The 13,775-nt window shown below is 47.5% G+C and overlaps 1 protein-coding gene across 1 annotated transcript in view; it reads right to left on the reverse strand.

Moving 5' to 3' along the window:
* Positions 1-2,485: 2,485 nt before the first annotated feature.
* LGMN (legumain) overlaps positions 2,486-13,775 on the reverse strand; it is a 36,100-nt gene continuing 24,810 nt past the window's right edge. Inside the window, exons 8-14 of the mRNA XM_065906230.1 lie at positions 12,495-12,561; positions 11,479-11,597; positions 11,303-11,392; positions 9,014-9,214; positions 7,005-7,175; positions 4,846-4,913; positions 2,486-4,546 (exon numbers count right to left, since the gene is read on the reverse strand). Of these exons, the coding sequence (XP_065762302.1) occupies positions 4,504-4,546; positions 4,846-4,913; positions 7,005-7,175; positions 9,014-9,214; positions 11,303-11,392; positions 11,479-11,597; positions 12,495-12,561 (759 nt within the window). The 3' untranslated portion in view covers positions 2,486-4,503. The remainder of the gene's footprint in view (positions 4,547-4,845; positions 4,914-7,004; positions 7,176-9,013; positions 9,215-11,302; positions 11,393-11,478; positions 11,598-12,494; positions 12,562-13,775) is intronic.

A 13,775-nucleotide genomic window follows, 5' to 3' on the forward strand; every position in this document is an offset into this window, starting at 1 on the left:
TTGTTATCTTGTAGGTGGGGTAAAATCTCTGACTCTTGACAGTTTTGGATGAGGAAGATGGAAGAAAGTGAAAAATCACAGAAAATGAAATAGGAGTGTGCTGTATGCAGGGTCACCGGTCATTTCCAGATCGGGTGTACATAGAGCCTGAAGCAGAGTAGTGGGAGGTGAGGCCAAAGGGGCGGCTGGTCAGGTCCTTGAATGGCCCTGGTTGGCAGCACAGCAAGTCTGGAAATTCTGCACCCACATAGAACAGAACTGGAGGGCTCAGGCTGGAGGCAGCAGCAGTGAGCACTCCTAGCATTTAGATTGTTGTCTTAAAAGACAATGTCTCATGAAGATGCCAGAGTTTCCTGGAGCAATAGCTGATCCCAATTTTGGGACAGGAAATGTAGAATGAAACATTCTGATACACTAGATAGGAAGGAAGCAGTGGAAGATTCTTAGCGTCATGTCAAAAGGGCTTGGGTTGTCAGTCACGGACTCATGACCGCATTCTCCTCTGCCTATCTCCCTGCAACTACTAACCTACTTTGATGTTGTTCAATTGCTCAGTCGTGTCTGACTCTTGATGACCCCATGAACTGCAGCACGCCAGGCTGCTCTGTCCTTCATTATCTCCTGGAGTTTGCTCAAAGTCATGTCCATTGAGTTGATGATGCTGTCTAACCATCTCATCCTCTGCCACCTGATTTGATTTTTGCCTTCAATCTTTCCCAGCATCATGGTCTTTTCCAGTGAGTCGGCTCTTCACATCAGGTGGCCAGTGTATTGGAGCTTCAACTTCAGCATCAGTTCTTCCAGTGAATATTTAGGGTTGATTTCCTTTAGGATTGACCTCTGAAAGGACTTGGGAGTCCACCCTGGGAGTCCACCGGGACTTCCCTGGTGGCTTAGCTGGTAAAGAGTCCACCTGCAACGCGGGAGACCTGGGTTCGATCCCTGGGTTGGGAAGATCCCCTGGAGAAGGGAAAGGCTACCCACTCCAGTATTCTGGCCTGGATAATTCCATGGACCATATAGTCCATGGGGTTGCAAAGAGCTGGACACAACTGAGCGACTTTCATTCATTCAGTCAAAAATGGACAACTTGAGCTTCCATAGAGAAGTGCAATGGATTGAAACCCAATAGAAATATGTAAATCCTCTGGATCTGGCTGCTAATTTGTAAGAGACCTGGGCATTATAAAGACATGATGAGCAGCAGCTTATGTATGCAATCAGTGAAGTCCAGACTGAGAAACTCCACTGATCTCCAGCCTGGACTCTTCAACGGAAATTGGAAAGGGAGGGAAAAAAAAAAAGATGAATCTGTAGAATAAAAACTATAAAAGTGTCCAGGGATGCACACTTGTACTAAAAGCACAGAGAACACAAGGAGAGTGGCTACTTTGGGAGGGAGGAGTGGTGACTGGGATGGAGCACAAAAAGGGCTTCCAGGGCGGCCAGTGTGATGGTTAATTTTATGTGTCAGTTTGACAGGGCCATGGTGCCCACATATTTAGTCAAATATTATTCTGGATGCTGTAGTGAAGGATTTTTTTTGGACGATGTCAACATTTAAATGAGTAGACTTAGAGCAAAGCAGATGACCTTCTGTAATATGGGTGATGGCAGTGATTTAGTCACTAAGTCGTGTCCTACTCTTGTGACCCCATGGACTGTAGCCTGCCAGGCTCCTCTGCCCATGGAATTCTCCAGGCAAGAATACTGGAGTGGGTTGCCATTTCCTTCTCCACGGGATCTTCCCAACCCAGGAATCCAACCTGGGTCTCCTGCATTGCAGGCATATTCTTTACCAACCGAGCTATAAGGGAAGTCCATAGTAACGTGGGTGGGTCCTGTCCAAACAGGTAATGGTCTTAGGAGTGCAAAGACTGATCATCCCTGAGCAAGAAGGGATCCTACCAGCAGGGGCCTTTGGCCTGGACTGCAGTTCCTCCTCCAGCTTGCAATTTTCTATTTACTAAGCCTCCACAGTCATTGATTCCTTCAGGTAATGTCTCTATATGTATACACATCCATTGCTTCTATTTCTCAGGAGAATCTTGACTCATGCATCTGGTAAAGTTCTATTTCTTGACTTGGATGGTAATTACGAGGGTATTTCATCTGAGCATTCATTAAGCATTGTACTTGTTTTCTGGATCTGCTTTTATTTTATAGTGAAAAAGTTAAGTATCCTTTGTATATAAGTATGTAAATATGTAGAAAGGGGATCCTAATGATGAATACAAACTGTTATTTGGGATTTGGCGGGGGGAAAGGGAGTGGCCATGTTTTGCTTTTAAAGTTTCTGTACCTCTTATGATAGAACATGTTTTGGTATGACTAGGGAAGCAAAATGCTGGTCCTAGTTGTGACATACATGGAAAGGTCACCTTTATCAGAAATCTAATAGAAAATGGCTTAACCTGAGGGATGGAGAGTTCCTTCCGCTGGGGACCTAAGAACCACAGGAGGAGAAAAAAAAGTCAAGGCAGTGTGACTTAGGAAACTGTCATTTATTTGAGAAAATGAACAAGCCTCTTTTAACCTCTAGAGCCATGAACATTCAAGTTTCTGCACTTGTTAAATAGTTAAATATATTTTTGTTCTACAGGGAGGACAAAGAAAAAGAGGGAAGCAGGGTTACAAGCGTAGGTAACAGTTCTAGAAAAGAGAACAGAGTTTTCCCTACCTGAATCTTGTGTTTTAAGAGACTCCTTTTAAAAATTCTACTTTTTGAACATCAGTCAGCCCTTAGGGCTGCCCATTCTTGAGCTTTAGTGATAAACATTTAAACACCATATGCTTCTTGTACTTGTTAAAACACTAAAGCTCCCCTAGATTCGCAGGACAGTAAAAGTTCTTTATCCTGGTCACACAACTGACTGTATTAAGACAGCCTCAGAGAAAGGATAACCTGATTGAAAACGGGCCCATTAGAAACAGAAGTATCACCCTGGAATTAACCCTGTTTGACACTATCTCTACTTTCAGTCTCTACCTCCAAACTTTAAAGGCATCTATCACTGCTAAAGAAGACACTACATAAACATATGTGGTTACAAGTGTCCTTGTTTAGTGTTCCTTTTTTCTTTGTTTTCTATTTAAAACAGCCATCTAGCTATATGGCTTAGTTTTAAAAATGTTACTAAAACATAATTAGCAAACCATATGATTCCGTTTGATGTGTACAAGTCACTGGGTTTTAGCACATTCAGAGTTATATAACTAACTACTATCACGATCAGCTTCCAAACATTTTTCTTCACCCCCAAAATAATCCACATCCACATTAGCATTGATTATTTCCACATTTCCTCTCCCCATTTCCCAGCATCACGCATCTACTTTCCGTTTCAGTAGACTTGTTTATTTTGGACCTTAGATACAAATGGAATCATGTAATACAGGGGTCTTAGGTAACTGGCTGCTTTCCCTAAGCTAAATGCTGCAGCTGTATCAGAGCTTCATCCTTTTTTGTTGCTGCTTAATGTTCTACTGCCTGGGGAGAGTTAGTGTTCCTTTTAAATGTCTTTCACAAAGCTACGGTGGGCATCACCCCTTGTGGGACACCAAGCCAAGAGAAACAAGGGTAATGCAGGCACCCTCTGCTGTCAAAGATAACCTCCCAGACCCCATGTGCGGTGTACGGCAGACCCCAACACGTGCTGGGAAGGATCCAAGGGAAATGCAAATACCGACAGAGGAGAGGAGGAAGTTGAGGAAGACAGGGCACTTTCAGATACACCTTGAGGATGGGCCAGGCGGAGGGGCAGGCACTCCAGGGTAGACGCACAGCAAGGAACAAAGGCACAGGAGGCTGAAAAGTACAGCAAGTGGGGGGACGGGGGTGCTGGCAGGAAGAGCCAACCAGTGGGGCGGGGAAGGGGACAGGAGACAGACGGATGGGGGAGGGCTCCCCTAGGAGGGGCCCGGAACATAAACTAGGACGTCGGGGACCTGAAATTCACACTCAGATTCAGTGATAAATCTTTATTTTTTAGACTTGTCCATTACTGCCAAATAAAATATAAAATCAATCCAAAACTACACTATTTTCGAAAAATAGTTTTCCATTTGGGGTTTGTGTCCCTCTTCCAGAAAATCATGTGAAGACTTAAGAGGTTCTGACGTCAGATTCCGCAGAACAAAGACTCTTTCATTGGCTACAGAAGTCCCAGTGAACTTCTCACTCCTTAAGCGTCATGGGCAAAACACCCTCTTAAAAAGCAAATACACCCTTCTCAACACAGAGCTTGAGCTTCCCAAGTCTCTGGGCTTTTCAGAGGATCACACAGGACCTGTAGGTGCTGGGGGAAGTAGGTAAAGGTGGGCAAGCCATCCTGGGAGAGGCCTGGAGCAGGCTCCGGGGGCCTGACCGCATCCCTGGGAGGACCGACAGCCGCTGGGGCTGGGGGAGGGGGCCTCGCTCAGGCTCCAGCTCTCCAGTCTCTGATCAGCACACATTCTAAGGGACGGTGATCACATTCGGTAGAGCTTCAAGGAGGCAGTGTTTCAGTAGTATCCAAGGCACACCTTGTTCATGGCCAATTTTATTCTGTAAGAAACCGGAAGAAGGAGGTGGTGAGCTGGAAGTCATTCAACTCGGAAGAAATGAAGACAGAGAGAACCCACCAGGGAACAGAGACTTGTGTATGACAGACCCGCCCAGTCCAGCACCCCTGGGGATGCATCTGTCTTGAATTCCTCCACAGTGAGAGGTAGAAGCCTGCAGAAGCAAACTACCCACATGTGGAAGGGGATAGCAAAGCTGCATACACCTTCTACTTTCAGAAGGACCCCACCTCCTCACCTTCCCACCCCCACTGACCGTTTAAATGCCAGGTGCTAGCTTACCTGTCAACCGGATAAGGGTTTTCACAAAGGTTGACCAGCACGTACAAATGTCTCAAAGCATACTCGTACTAGAGGAAAACAAACCAAAATGACATGATCAGACATCATCACTTTATAACACAATCAACTCCTAACTTGGGAATACATACAGCATCTAGACCAGTGGTTCTTGGGACTTCCCTAAAGGTCCAGGGGTTATGATTCTTTCACTGATGAGGGCCCAAGGTTTGATCCCTGGTGGGGGAGTTAAGATCCCATAAGCCATCTGATACATCAAAAAAAAAAAAAAAAAAAATTGGGCCAGTGGTCTTGACCTTTACTGAGTCAGGGATTCCCCCTCCCCAACTTTGGATAATCTGGTGCGATTTATAGACCACTTCCCAGGAAAAATGCACGTGCACAGGAGATTTGTAGCACTTTACAGGAATCCTATAGCTCCTTCAAGTCCAGGTAAGGACTTCTGGATGAGAAACTCCTGGCCCTGCTCCCCTCTGTCAGCTCAAACCTCCTCTGGCAGCCTGGCTTTTGGTCTGGAACAACTGACGAGGTATGGTAAGTGAATGCTAAACCAGATGGCAGCAAAGACCGAAATAACTGGGGATATTATTCTTGAAAAGCACTTCAAGGGAATCTATGACCTCACAAGAAGAAAAGCACTTCAAGGGAATCTATGACCTCACATCGCTTTCTGTGATTCCAAAGGGCAAAAAAGTAACACCCGATGATAAAATATTTTTTAAAAATGGAAAATTTAAAGTTATTAAAGAGACTGCTTTGCTAAAAAGTGAACAATAAAACTGAAATTCTCTTAATAATGGAGAACCATCTCCTGAATATAATATTTCCAGGTGGCTCAATCTGGAAAAAATATCTGCCAGCCAATGCAGATACTGTGGGAAATGCCGGTTCAATCCCTGAGTGGGGAAGATCCCCTGGAGAAGGGAATGGCAACCCACTCCAGTATTCTTGCCTGGAGAATCCCATGGACAGAGGAGCCTGCTGGACTACAGTCCATGGGGTCGCAAAGAGTCAGAAGTACTGGAGGGTGATCATGGTCTGCATATCACAGCCCAGACAGAACTTTCTGCAATGATGAAAATATTCTATAACATTCTCAATTCAGTAGCCGCTAACCACATGTGGCTCCTGAACACTTGAAATGTGGGTGCTGTGGCTAAGGCACGGAGTTTTACATTTTGTTTCATTTTACTGAATGTACATTCATGTTTAAGCAGCCACCCACAGTGAGGCTAGAGACTACTGTATCAAGAGCACAAGTCGAAAGCGGGATTTGGCAAACTTTTCTGTCCTGGGCTGGATAGTCAATATTTGAGGCTTTGTGGGCTGTCTGAGCTACTCAACTCAGCCGCACCATGAAAGCAGTCAGAGAGGCCGGGTGACTGAGTACAGCTGTGGCTGTGTTTCAGTAAAACTTTATTTATAAAACACACAGCTGTGGCTGTGTTTCAACAAAATTTTATTTATAAAAATAGGCTGGGAGAAAAAAAAAACTCAACAATCTGTGGGCAGGAATGGGCCGGTGGGTCACAGTTTGGGAATAACCCCTTCCTTGAAGGATCCAAGCATCATCTAAGCGCTGACCAAAAAAAGAGGGGTTTTTAGGTACCTTCCAACCCTGACATTCTACAATCTGCAGAAACCAGGTACTTTCTTCTCCATGCACCAGGGACTGACTTCAGCAACAAACCTTGGGAAGAGGTCAGAACAAACCCAGAAGGGAGAAAACCTGCGTGGCTGGTGTGAGGGGCAGGGGTAAGGGGTGGGACTTGCCAAGGAAAGCCCAGTGTGAAGACAAGGAAGTCTCCTTCAAAGGCCAACAGAAATGGGAGATGAATCGTCTATAACTGGTTAAACTCTCCCAGCCACTGGGACAGTTAAGAGTGTCTGGGACCAAGACTGGGGGGGAGGTCAGTGAATTTGGACGACGTTCCCCCTCTCACATCCCACCAAAGACCACAGAATGGGTCTGCTGCTGTTTCCTTCTACACCACGGGACTTTCTACAAGGCAATGCACCTGGTCTGATACCCACTGGACCACACTAACTCGGGTGTGGAGTTGAAGGTGCAGAGGAAGGCCAAGCTAGTTGGCCACGGAATCCGGGGAGCAGAGGCCGGCGGCCCCGGGGTCTGGGCTTACCGTGGGGTTGTGCCAGTTGAAGCAGTGTGAGCGGAAGTGTGACACGGCTGTCTGGTAGCACGCGTGCTCTGTGAGTGGGGCTCTCTGGGACAGGAGCCTGTCCACCTCAGCGGCGGACCCCGAGACCAAGTTGACGATCTTCCACACTGACTTCTCAATGATGTTCCTGGCCTGTGAAGCAACATTTTTTTTTTACTTATCTTAGAACCCTGGACTGGTTAGATGTTTCTCTCACACCGCCCCCACTCCACTATGTTCAGAGATGCCAACAGATGCTTTCTGCGGCAAAAGATGTGCACACAAGGCTTTACAGCTAGAAACCTCCAGAAATACCTTGCCTCTTAGAGATCTTCTGGCATGATGGGAGTATTTAAATCTAAATACCTGAAGAGCAGGTATGGCCCAGACTGAGGAGGCAGGGGTGGTGGTGGGGCGGGGGGGGGGAGGGGGGCCTGCATAGAAATTGTGTCCCAAAGTAGACTGTGGTCCCATAAATGGTGCTATGTGTTCACAGGCACCTCTGTCCATTCTAGAAACCAGCAGATGCTTAGACAGAATGACACAAAGAGGGAGGGCATCATTTTCTTCCCAGATGATGAAAACCAGCATCGCAAAGGGGCGGCTGCTTCCACATCATCCAAAATATATAATCGAGTCCCCTGACCCTCCCACTCCCCAGCCAGGGTTTGTTCCATTCATGCCCGAACATTCCCTGCCCTCCGTGTATTAGACCAGCAGTTTTCAATTTGTCGTCTAGGACCATGGGGGTCCCCTATATTTCTTGGGGGCTCCATATGTCCTCCCTTTCTCAGCTATGTATCTGTGTGAGGCTATACTTTCTTTATATATTCCAGCCAGAACTACAGAGCCCAACAGAGTGAATGCAGACACAGGAACAGGGATCAAGCTATCGTCTATTATGCTGGGCACAAAACAGAATTGCAAAAAAATGCTATGATGCCACTCGTCTCAGTCATGTTCTTTTGATCTTAGAAAATAATTCTTTTTTATAAAAAGTATATTAACACAAAATGGGTTTATTATTATTTCTGAATGAGTTAATGTTTTACAAATCTCAGTGTTCATTTCTAAAGCAGTAAATACTGATATAATCCACAAAAACAAAAGCTCTTTGGGATCAATACTTTTAAGCATGTGAAAAGGTCTAAGAGGAAAAAATACAAGAATTGTTGTCTTACACTGTGATAGCAACAAAAGAAACCATCCTGGGATAGCTAACTGTCAGAATCATGAGATACATGCATTTAAGACAGTTTACATATTTTTCTTTTTTCTTTCTTAGAAAATTCAGGCCGTGCCCCAGCACATCAGTTCCTGGGCTGTGCTGATTGCGGGGTGGGGGGGGGAGGGGAAAATGGGGGAATGGGTGGGGTGGGCAGAGTCAGCACAGCTGGCTTTGTTGGAAGGACAGTCAGTCTCTGCCAGGTGACTCAAGAGTAAACTCCTAGTGGTTCTACTCACACAGCTTGAATTTGAAAAGAAATTCAACCAGTTCCAAACAAACCCAGTTATCGTAAGATTGCTCAAGCATTTTAGGAACAATTTGGGGCAGTGACTATGATTTCCTAAGCCAGCAGAAATTTTTTGTGGACTGGACCTTTTTTTTTTTTTTTAATATGATTAGCTACTCACTCACCAAGCAGCAAAGTAAAAAATGTCTCCTAAGCAACTAGGGGTAAATAAAGAAACACCCATGTGCCTTGACTTCTTGGCAGAAGACAGGTTCCCTCCTTTTGCTTCCTGCTTCAAAGAGGTCAACGCCAGTTCATCAAGGAGAATAAAGCTGGCCCCTCTCCTGCTCATGTGCGTCCATTTCACAGCGAGCAAAGGAGGGTTATGTTTCCCATATATTCCCATGTTGTAGGAGGAGGGTGACCCCAGAGCTCCGTGCCCTGGTTCCCACCAACACGGAACTACGGTCAGGAGGCAGATGGGGCTCACACACGCTCCCCGGCGAGGCTGGGGCCTGCAACTTCGCCTCCACTCACCTCCAGATGCCTTTCGATCTTCTGGACAAGACGCCTGGACTCCTGCAGATCGTTGCTGCTCATCAGCTTCCTCTTCATGATGGTGAGCGGCACCTCGGGGCTTGGAGTGAGGTCCAGGCGACTGATGGGGGGCAGCGAGATGGGAGAGCTAGCTTTGTGTTTCATACCCTGAAACTGCATCAACTTCATGGCAGAGATGGACTGGGGAGGGAGAGAGAGAGTTGGTTTGAGTGGGAGGAGCAGAGGTGCCAAACGTACCCCGGGTTCTGGAGTCCAAGTTTGCCCCACGTGGTTTCGGGACCACGGAAGGGTCACAGTCACAGCCTGAAAGCACAAGTTCAGTCCTCAGCAGTGGGCGAGGAGATGCATTTGAGCACCTGAAATCCACCGATGATGAACTTTGAAGATGCCTGGCACCCCTTGCAGCAGAACTGCCCCAGTTCCGCCAAGCTTGGACCAGAGTCATTTCAGCCACGGGTGATGCTGGATTGTGTCACCACCACCCCCATGCTCACCCGCCTGCCCCTACTGACAGAAGGAAGATGCAGAGCATCTGGCGGGTTAGAGCTGAGGTCTGAGTCCCCTGACATGGGAGAGCCAAAGCCACAGGGGCGCGGGGTGGGGGGTGTGGGTTGGGGGGTGCGGGGCTGACTTGGTATCAGGGTCTAACAAGCAGGCCCGACTGCCTGGCTCTGTCTGCCCACAGAGGTCACTGCAGACTGGATCCCAATTAAGAGGAAAAGAAATGTTGCAAGCAATCATGTCCCTAAACCAAGCAACACTAATCACTAATTACCAAAACACTAATTTAGAAACAGCTCTAAAACAAAAAATAAAATACGTGTGCATGCTAAGATACTTCAGTTGTATCTGACTCTTTGCAATCCCCTGGACTATAGCCTGCCAGCTCCTCTGTCAGTGGGATTCTCCAGGCAAAGATACTGGAGTGGGCTGCCATGCCCTTCTCCAGGGGATCTTCCTGAGTCAGGGATCAAATGTATGTCTCTTTTGTCTCCTGCAATGGCAGGCAGGTTTTTTACTACTAGCGCCACCCGGGAAACACAGGCATACATACATAGACATATAATGCTTAGAAAAGATCCTTCAGGGGACCTCCATGGTGGTCTAATGGTTAAGACTGCACTCAAATGCAGGGGGCATGGGTTCCATCCCTGGTCAGTGAACCAAGATCCTGCATGCCAAGTGGCACAGCCAAAAAATCAAAATCCTTCGTATCTCCTCAACCAAGAGCAGACATGGCCAATGCTGAGAAAACTACAGAGAACAGAAAGCCTAGGGCAGAAGAGCTGCTGCTGTTACCTTCCCTTCCATCCAATCCCTCAACGAAGCCAGGGTGGTGCCATCTTTGACCCTGCCTCCCCCAAGGCACCCTTCACTGGCTTTTCTCCACTTCTCCACTCCACTACCCTCCTCTCAAAAGCCTGACCAGGCCCACAGCCTCCTGAGTGCATGTCTCATGGCCTGTGACTGGCTCCAGGGCCCTCCCATCCACACGCTGCCCAAGAAGTGCTAAAGGACTTCTGGACTGACTGGCTCACCAGTTCTTCTAGAAGGCCAATGCTTATATCGAAGGAATTCGGCTGGTGAGCTCTCAGATGGTGGCAGGCCACTGGAGGAGGGCATCTGGTCATACAGACGACTGGGAGCACCCCCCCCCATCACCTCCCCTGCACATCCCAAGGGCTGGCCCCACAGGTGGGACTTGAGGCCCAAGCCTTCAGCAGCCACCTAATGTAACTCTGTCAGGACAGCCCTGATGGACTTACCTATTGGACCACCTAGGTCCTTTCACAGCTGGAGGCGATAAACATCTCTAATTTAGAGCCTATGGGTCACGATAACATCCTGCAAGTGCAGGAAGGCTGGACACATCCAGCATGTGGGGTTCCAGGGGGCAAAGCCACAACACTCACAGGATGAGATTATTCGCTAACCTCTCACCAGGCGCTAAGTCTGTGTTTAGTGTTGGGGATGTGCTGCCAACTTTTGCCTCCCAATCACCTTGAGCGCTAGGACCAAGGAGGAGACGGAGACCCAGAGAAGACAGGTAGGTGGCCCAAGCCTCAGAACTTTGTGAGTTTGAACCTGAGTCTGATTCCAAAGCCTGAGCAGACTCTCCAGGACAGAATGGCCGTGAGAGGCAGAGTCAGCCCTGCCTCGGCCATTCCTCACCTGCCTGGATCCCGGCTCTCTTCACTGGGGGATGAATGTTCCCGGCGAGTGAGCCTAAGACTTGGGTGTTGTCAGGCCTGTGAGGCCCCTACTCACCTTGTTCCCATACTGCATGACATGGCTGGTGTTGGTGTGGGATTTCACCAGCTGGTACTGCTTGTGGAGGGTCTCTTTGGTCAAATCCTCCTGCAAAAGTGAAAACGTTTCAAGCCCTCTGACCATCGCAGCTGACACGTAAGCCTCCACTGAGCAGTCGGCCCCCGACGGCTCACCACGTCTGAATCTTCCATCCAGTTGACACTGTACCAGTCACCCAGGTACGTGGACCGCTGCTCATCGTAGTAACAGGCATAGGACGACTCCCTGGGGTTGGCAGCCGTAGTTGCATAAACTGCAAGGAATTAAAGATACCTTTCAGGCGTGTTTTATCCTCAGCTGTCTGAGGATTCCCCTGGAAACTTGAGTTCTTGCTCCTTTCCTGGTGCAATCAAAGCACATCACCTGTGATCAGCTCAGGGAGGACAGGAAGACCTCCCTACATCCAGCCCTGTTCACTCAGTTACAGTAACTCGTCTAAAATTAAAGGTAGAAGAAAGAGAAGACAACTGATAGACACTTTCTGCTACAATGAGTGAGCAGGCATGCTTATTGGGACATCAAACTGTTTTGTAAAAGTGCTAAAAGATCAGAATAGCTGAATCTTGAAGGATATGGACCTCATTTCATTTCCAGAGAAACAGAACATTTACTAATATTAGAGAAACATTTAGGTTGATTGAATTTATGAGCTACCACTTACTATCTAGCCACCATGGACTCAGAGCCATGCTGGATAAATGTCATCACTTAAAATGTAACTCTCCAAAAAAAAAAAAAAAAAGGGTGTAACTCTCCAAACAGACACTATCTTTATCCCCATTTTACAGATGGGGATAACTGAGAGTAAAAGAGGATAAGTCATCTGTCCAAGATGAGACAGCCAGCAAACAACACACTACAAAGGACAGAGGCCAGTCCAAAGACTATAATTTTGGACTTAGCCCTACGAGAACCCTGGCAGAGCATCACAGAGCAACATCACGTCACCCCTGACCACTAATCCTCCAGAAGTAGAAGCCCAGAGCTGCCCACAGGTATCCTCCTACTTCTAGGCACCAGGCTGCCCCAGGCTCCTGCTTCTCTAAGACACTTGGTTCTTCCCATAGGCAGAATCAGCGAATGTCCAATTGCACCGCAGAGCGCGGTGCTCACCCAGCCCAGCTCAGAGGTCAGTGTGCCTACCACCTACCATTGATGTCGGGTGGCAGGTGGTTCATCATGGACCCAGACTCGCAGGCTTCAATGTAGAACACCATCTAGGAGGCAAATGAGACAAGTGAACTCCTCCTGGCCAGGCACAGACCTCTCACCAAGGCCACTTTGGCTCTGCCCACTCTCTTGACCCACTTCTCAAGAGACTTTCACTTTTAGGAGACATATGCGCTGTAAGAAGCTGCTGCCAGAGGCCACAGATGCTGTTGTCACACAAACCAGAAGGACTCAAATTTGTGTATGGCTAGTAGTAGTCGTCGCTCAGTCATGTCTGACTCTCTGCAACCCCACAGACTGTAGCCCACCAGACTCCTCTGTCCATGGAATTCTCCAAGCAAGAATACTGGAGTGGATTGCCATTCCCTTCTCCAGAGGAGCTTACTGACCCAGGGATCAAACATGGGTCTCCTGCATTGCAGGCAGATTCTTCATCATCTGAGCTACAGGGAAGATCCTTGCATATGGCTAATAAAATAAGATGATCTATTAGCTGAAATAATGCAGGAAAAATGGAGCCATACATGATGCTAAGGAAAACTGATTTTCCATCCAATGCAGGGTACAATTTTCAGGAGCAAAACACGTCACTCACACAAACATGCCAGAGCTATGCAGATTCCATACAGGGTGCAAAAGGGGCTAGAGAGGGCCAAAGGGAGAATAAGGTGGTATCTTCCTCCCCAACTACCCCAGACTGGTGATAATCTTAGAAAGAGCAATCTCCAAAGTGTGGTCCCTGGACTAGGAACATTGTTGGAAAGGCAGACCCTGGGGCTTCCCCCCAGAAACACTGAGCCAAATGCTGGGGGTGGGGTCTATACTGTCCTTTTTGTTTTTTTAATTTATTTGTATTTTTGACTGCACTGGGTCTTTGTTGCTGTGTGCGGGCTTTCCCTAGTTAAAGTGAGAGGGCTTCTCATTGCAGTGGCCTCTCTTGTTGTGTAGCACGGGCTCCAGAGTGCAGGCTCAGCAGTTGTGGCACATACATTTAGTTTCTCCCAGGCACATGGGATTGTCCTGGACCAGGGGTCACACCCATGTCCCGACAGTGGCAGTCAGATTCTCAACCACTGGACCACTAGGAAAGTTCCCACACTGTGTTTTAACAAGATTGCCAGTGATTCTGACCTAACAGCTGAAGCTTTAGAATCACAAAAAAGTTATTCCTGGGAGACCAGAGGTCAAGATTGACGGAAAGGACACCTTTTCAAAAAAAAAAACACACAGCCAATCCAGTTAGAAGGCCCATCACAGCACC

The sequence above is a fragment of the Muntiacus reevesi genome, chromosome 15, assembly GCF_963930625.1.
Source record: "Muntiacus reevesi chromosome 15, mMunRee1.1, whole genome shotgun sequence".
Classification (NCBI taxonomy): domain Eukaryota; kingdom Metazoa; phylum Chordata; class Mammalia; order Artiodactyla; family Cervidae; genus Muntiacus; species Muntiacus reevesi.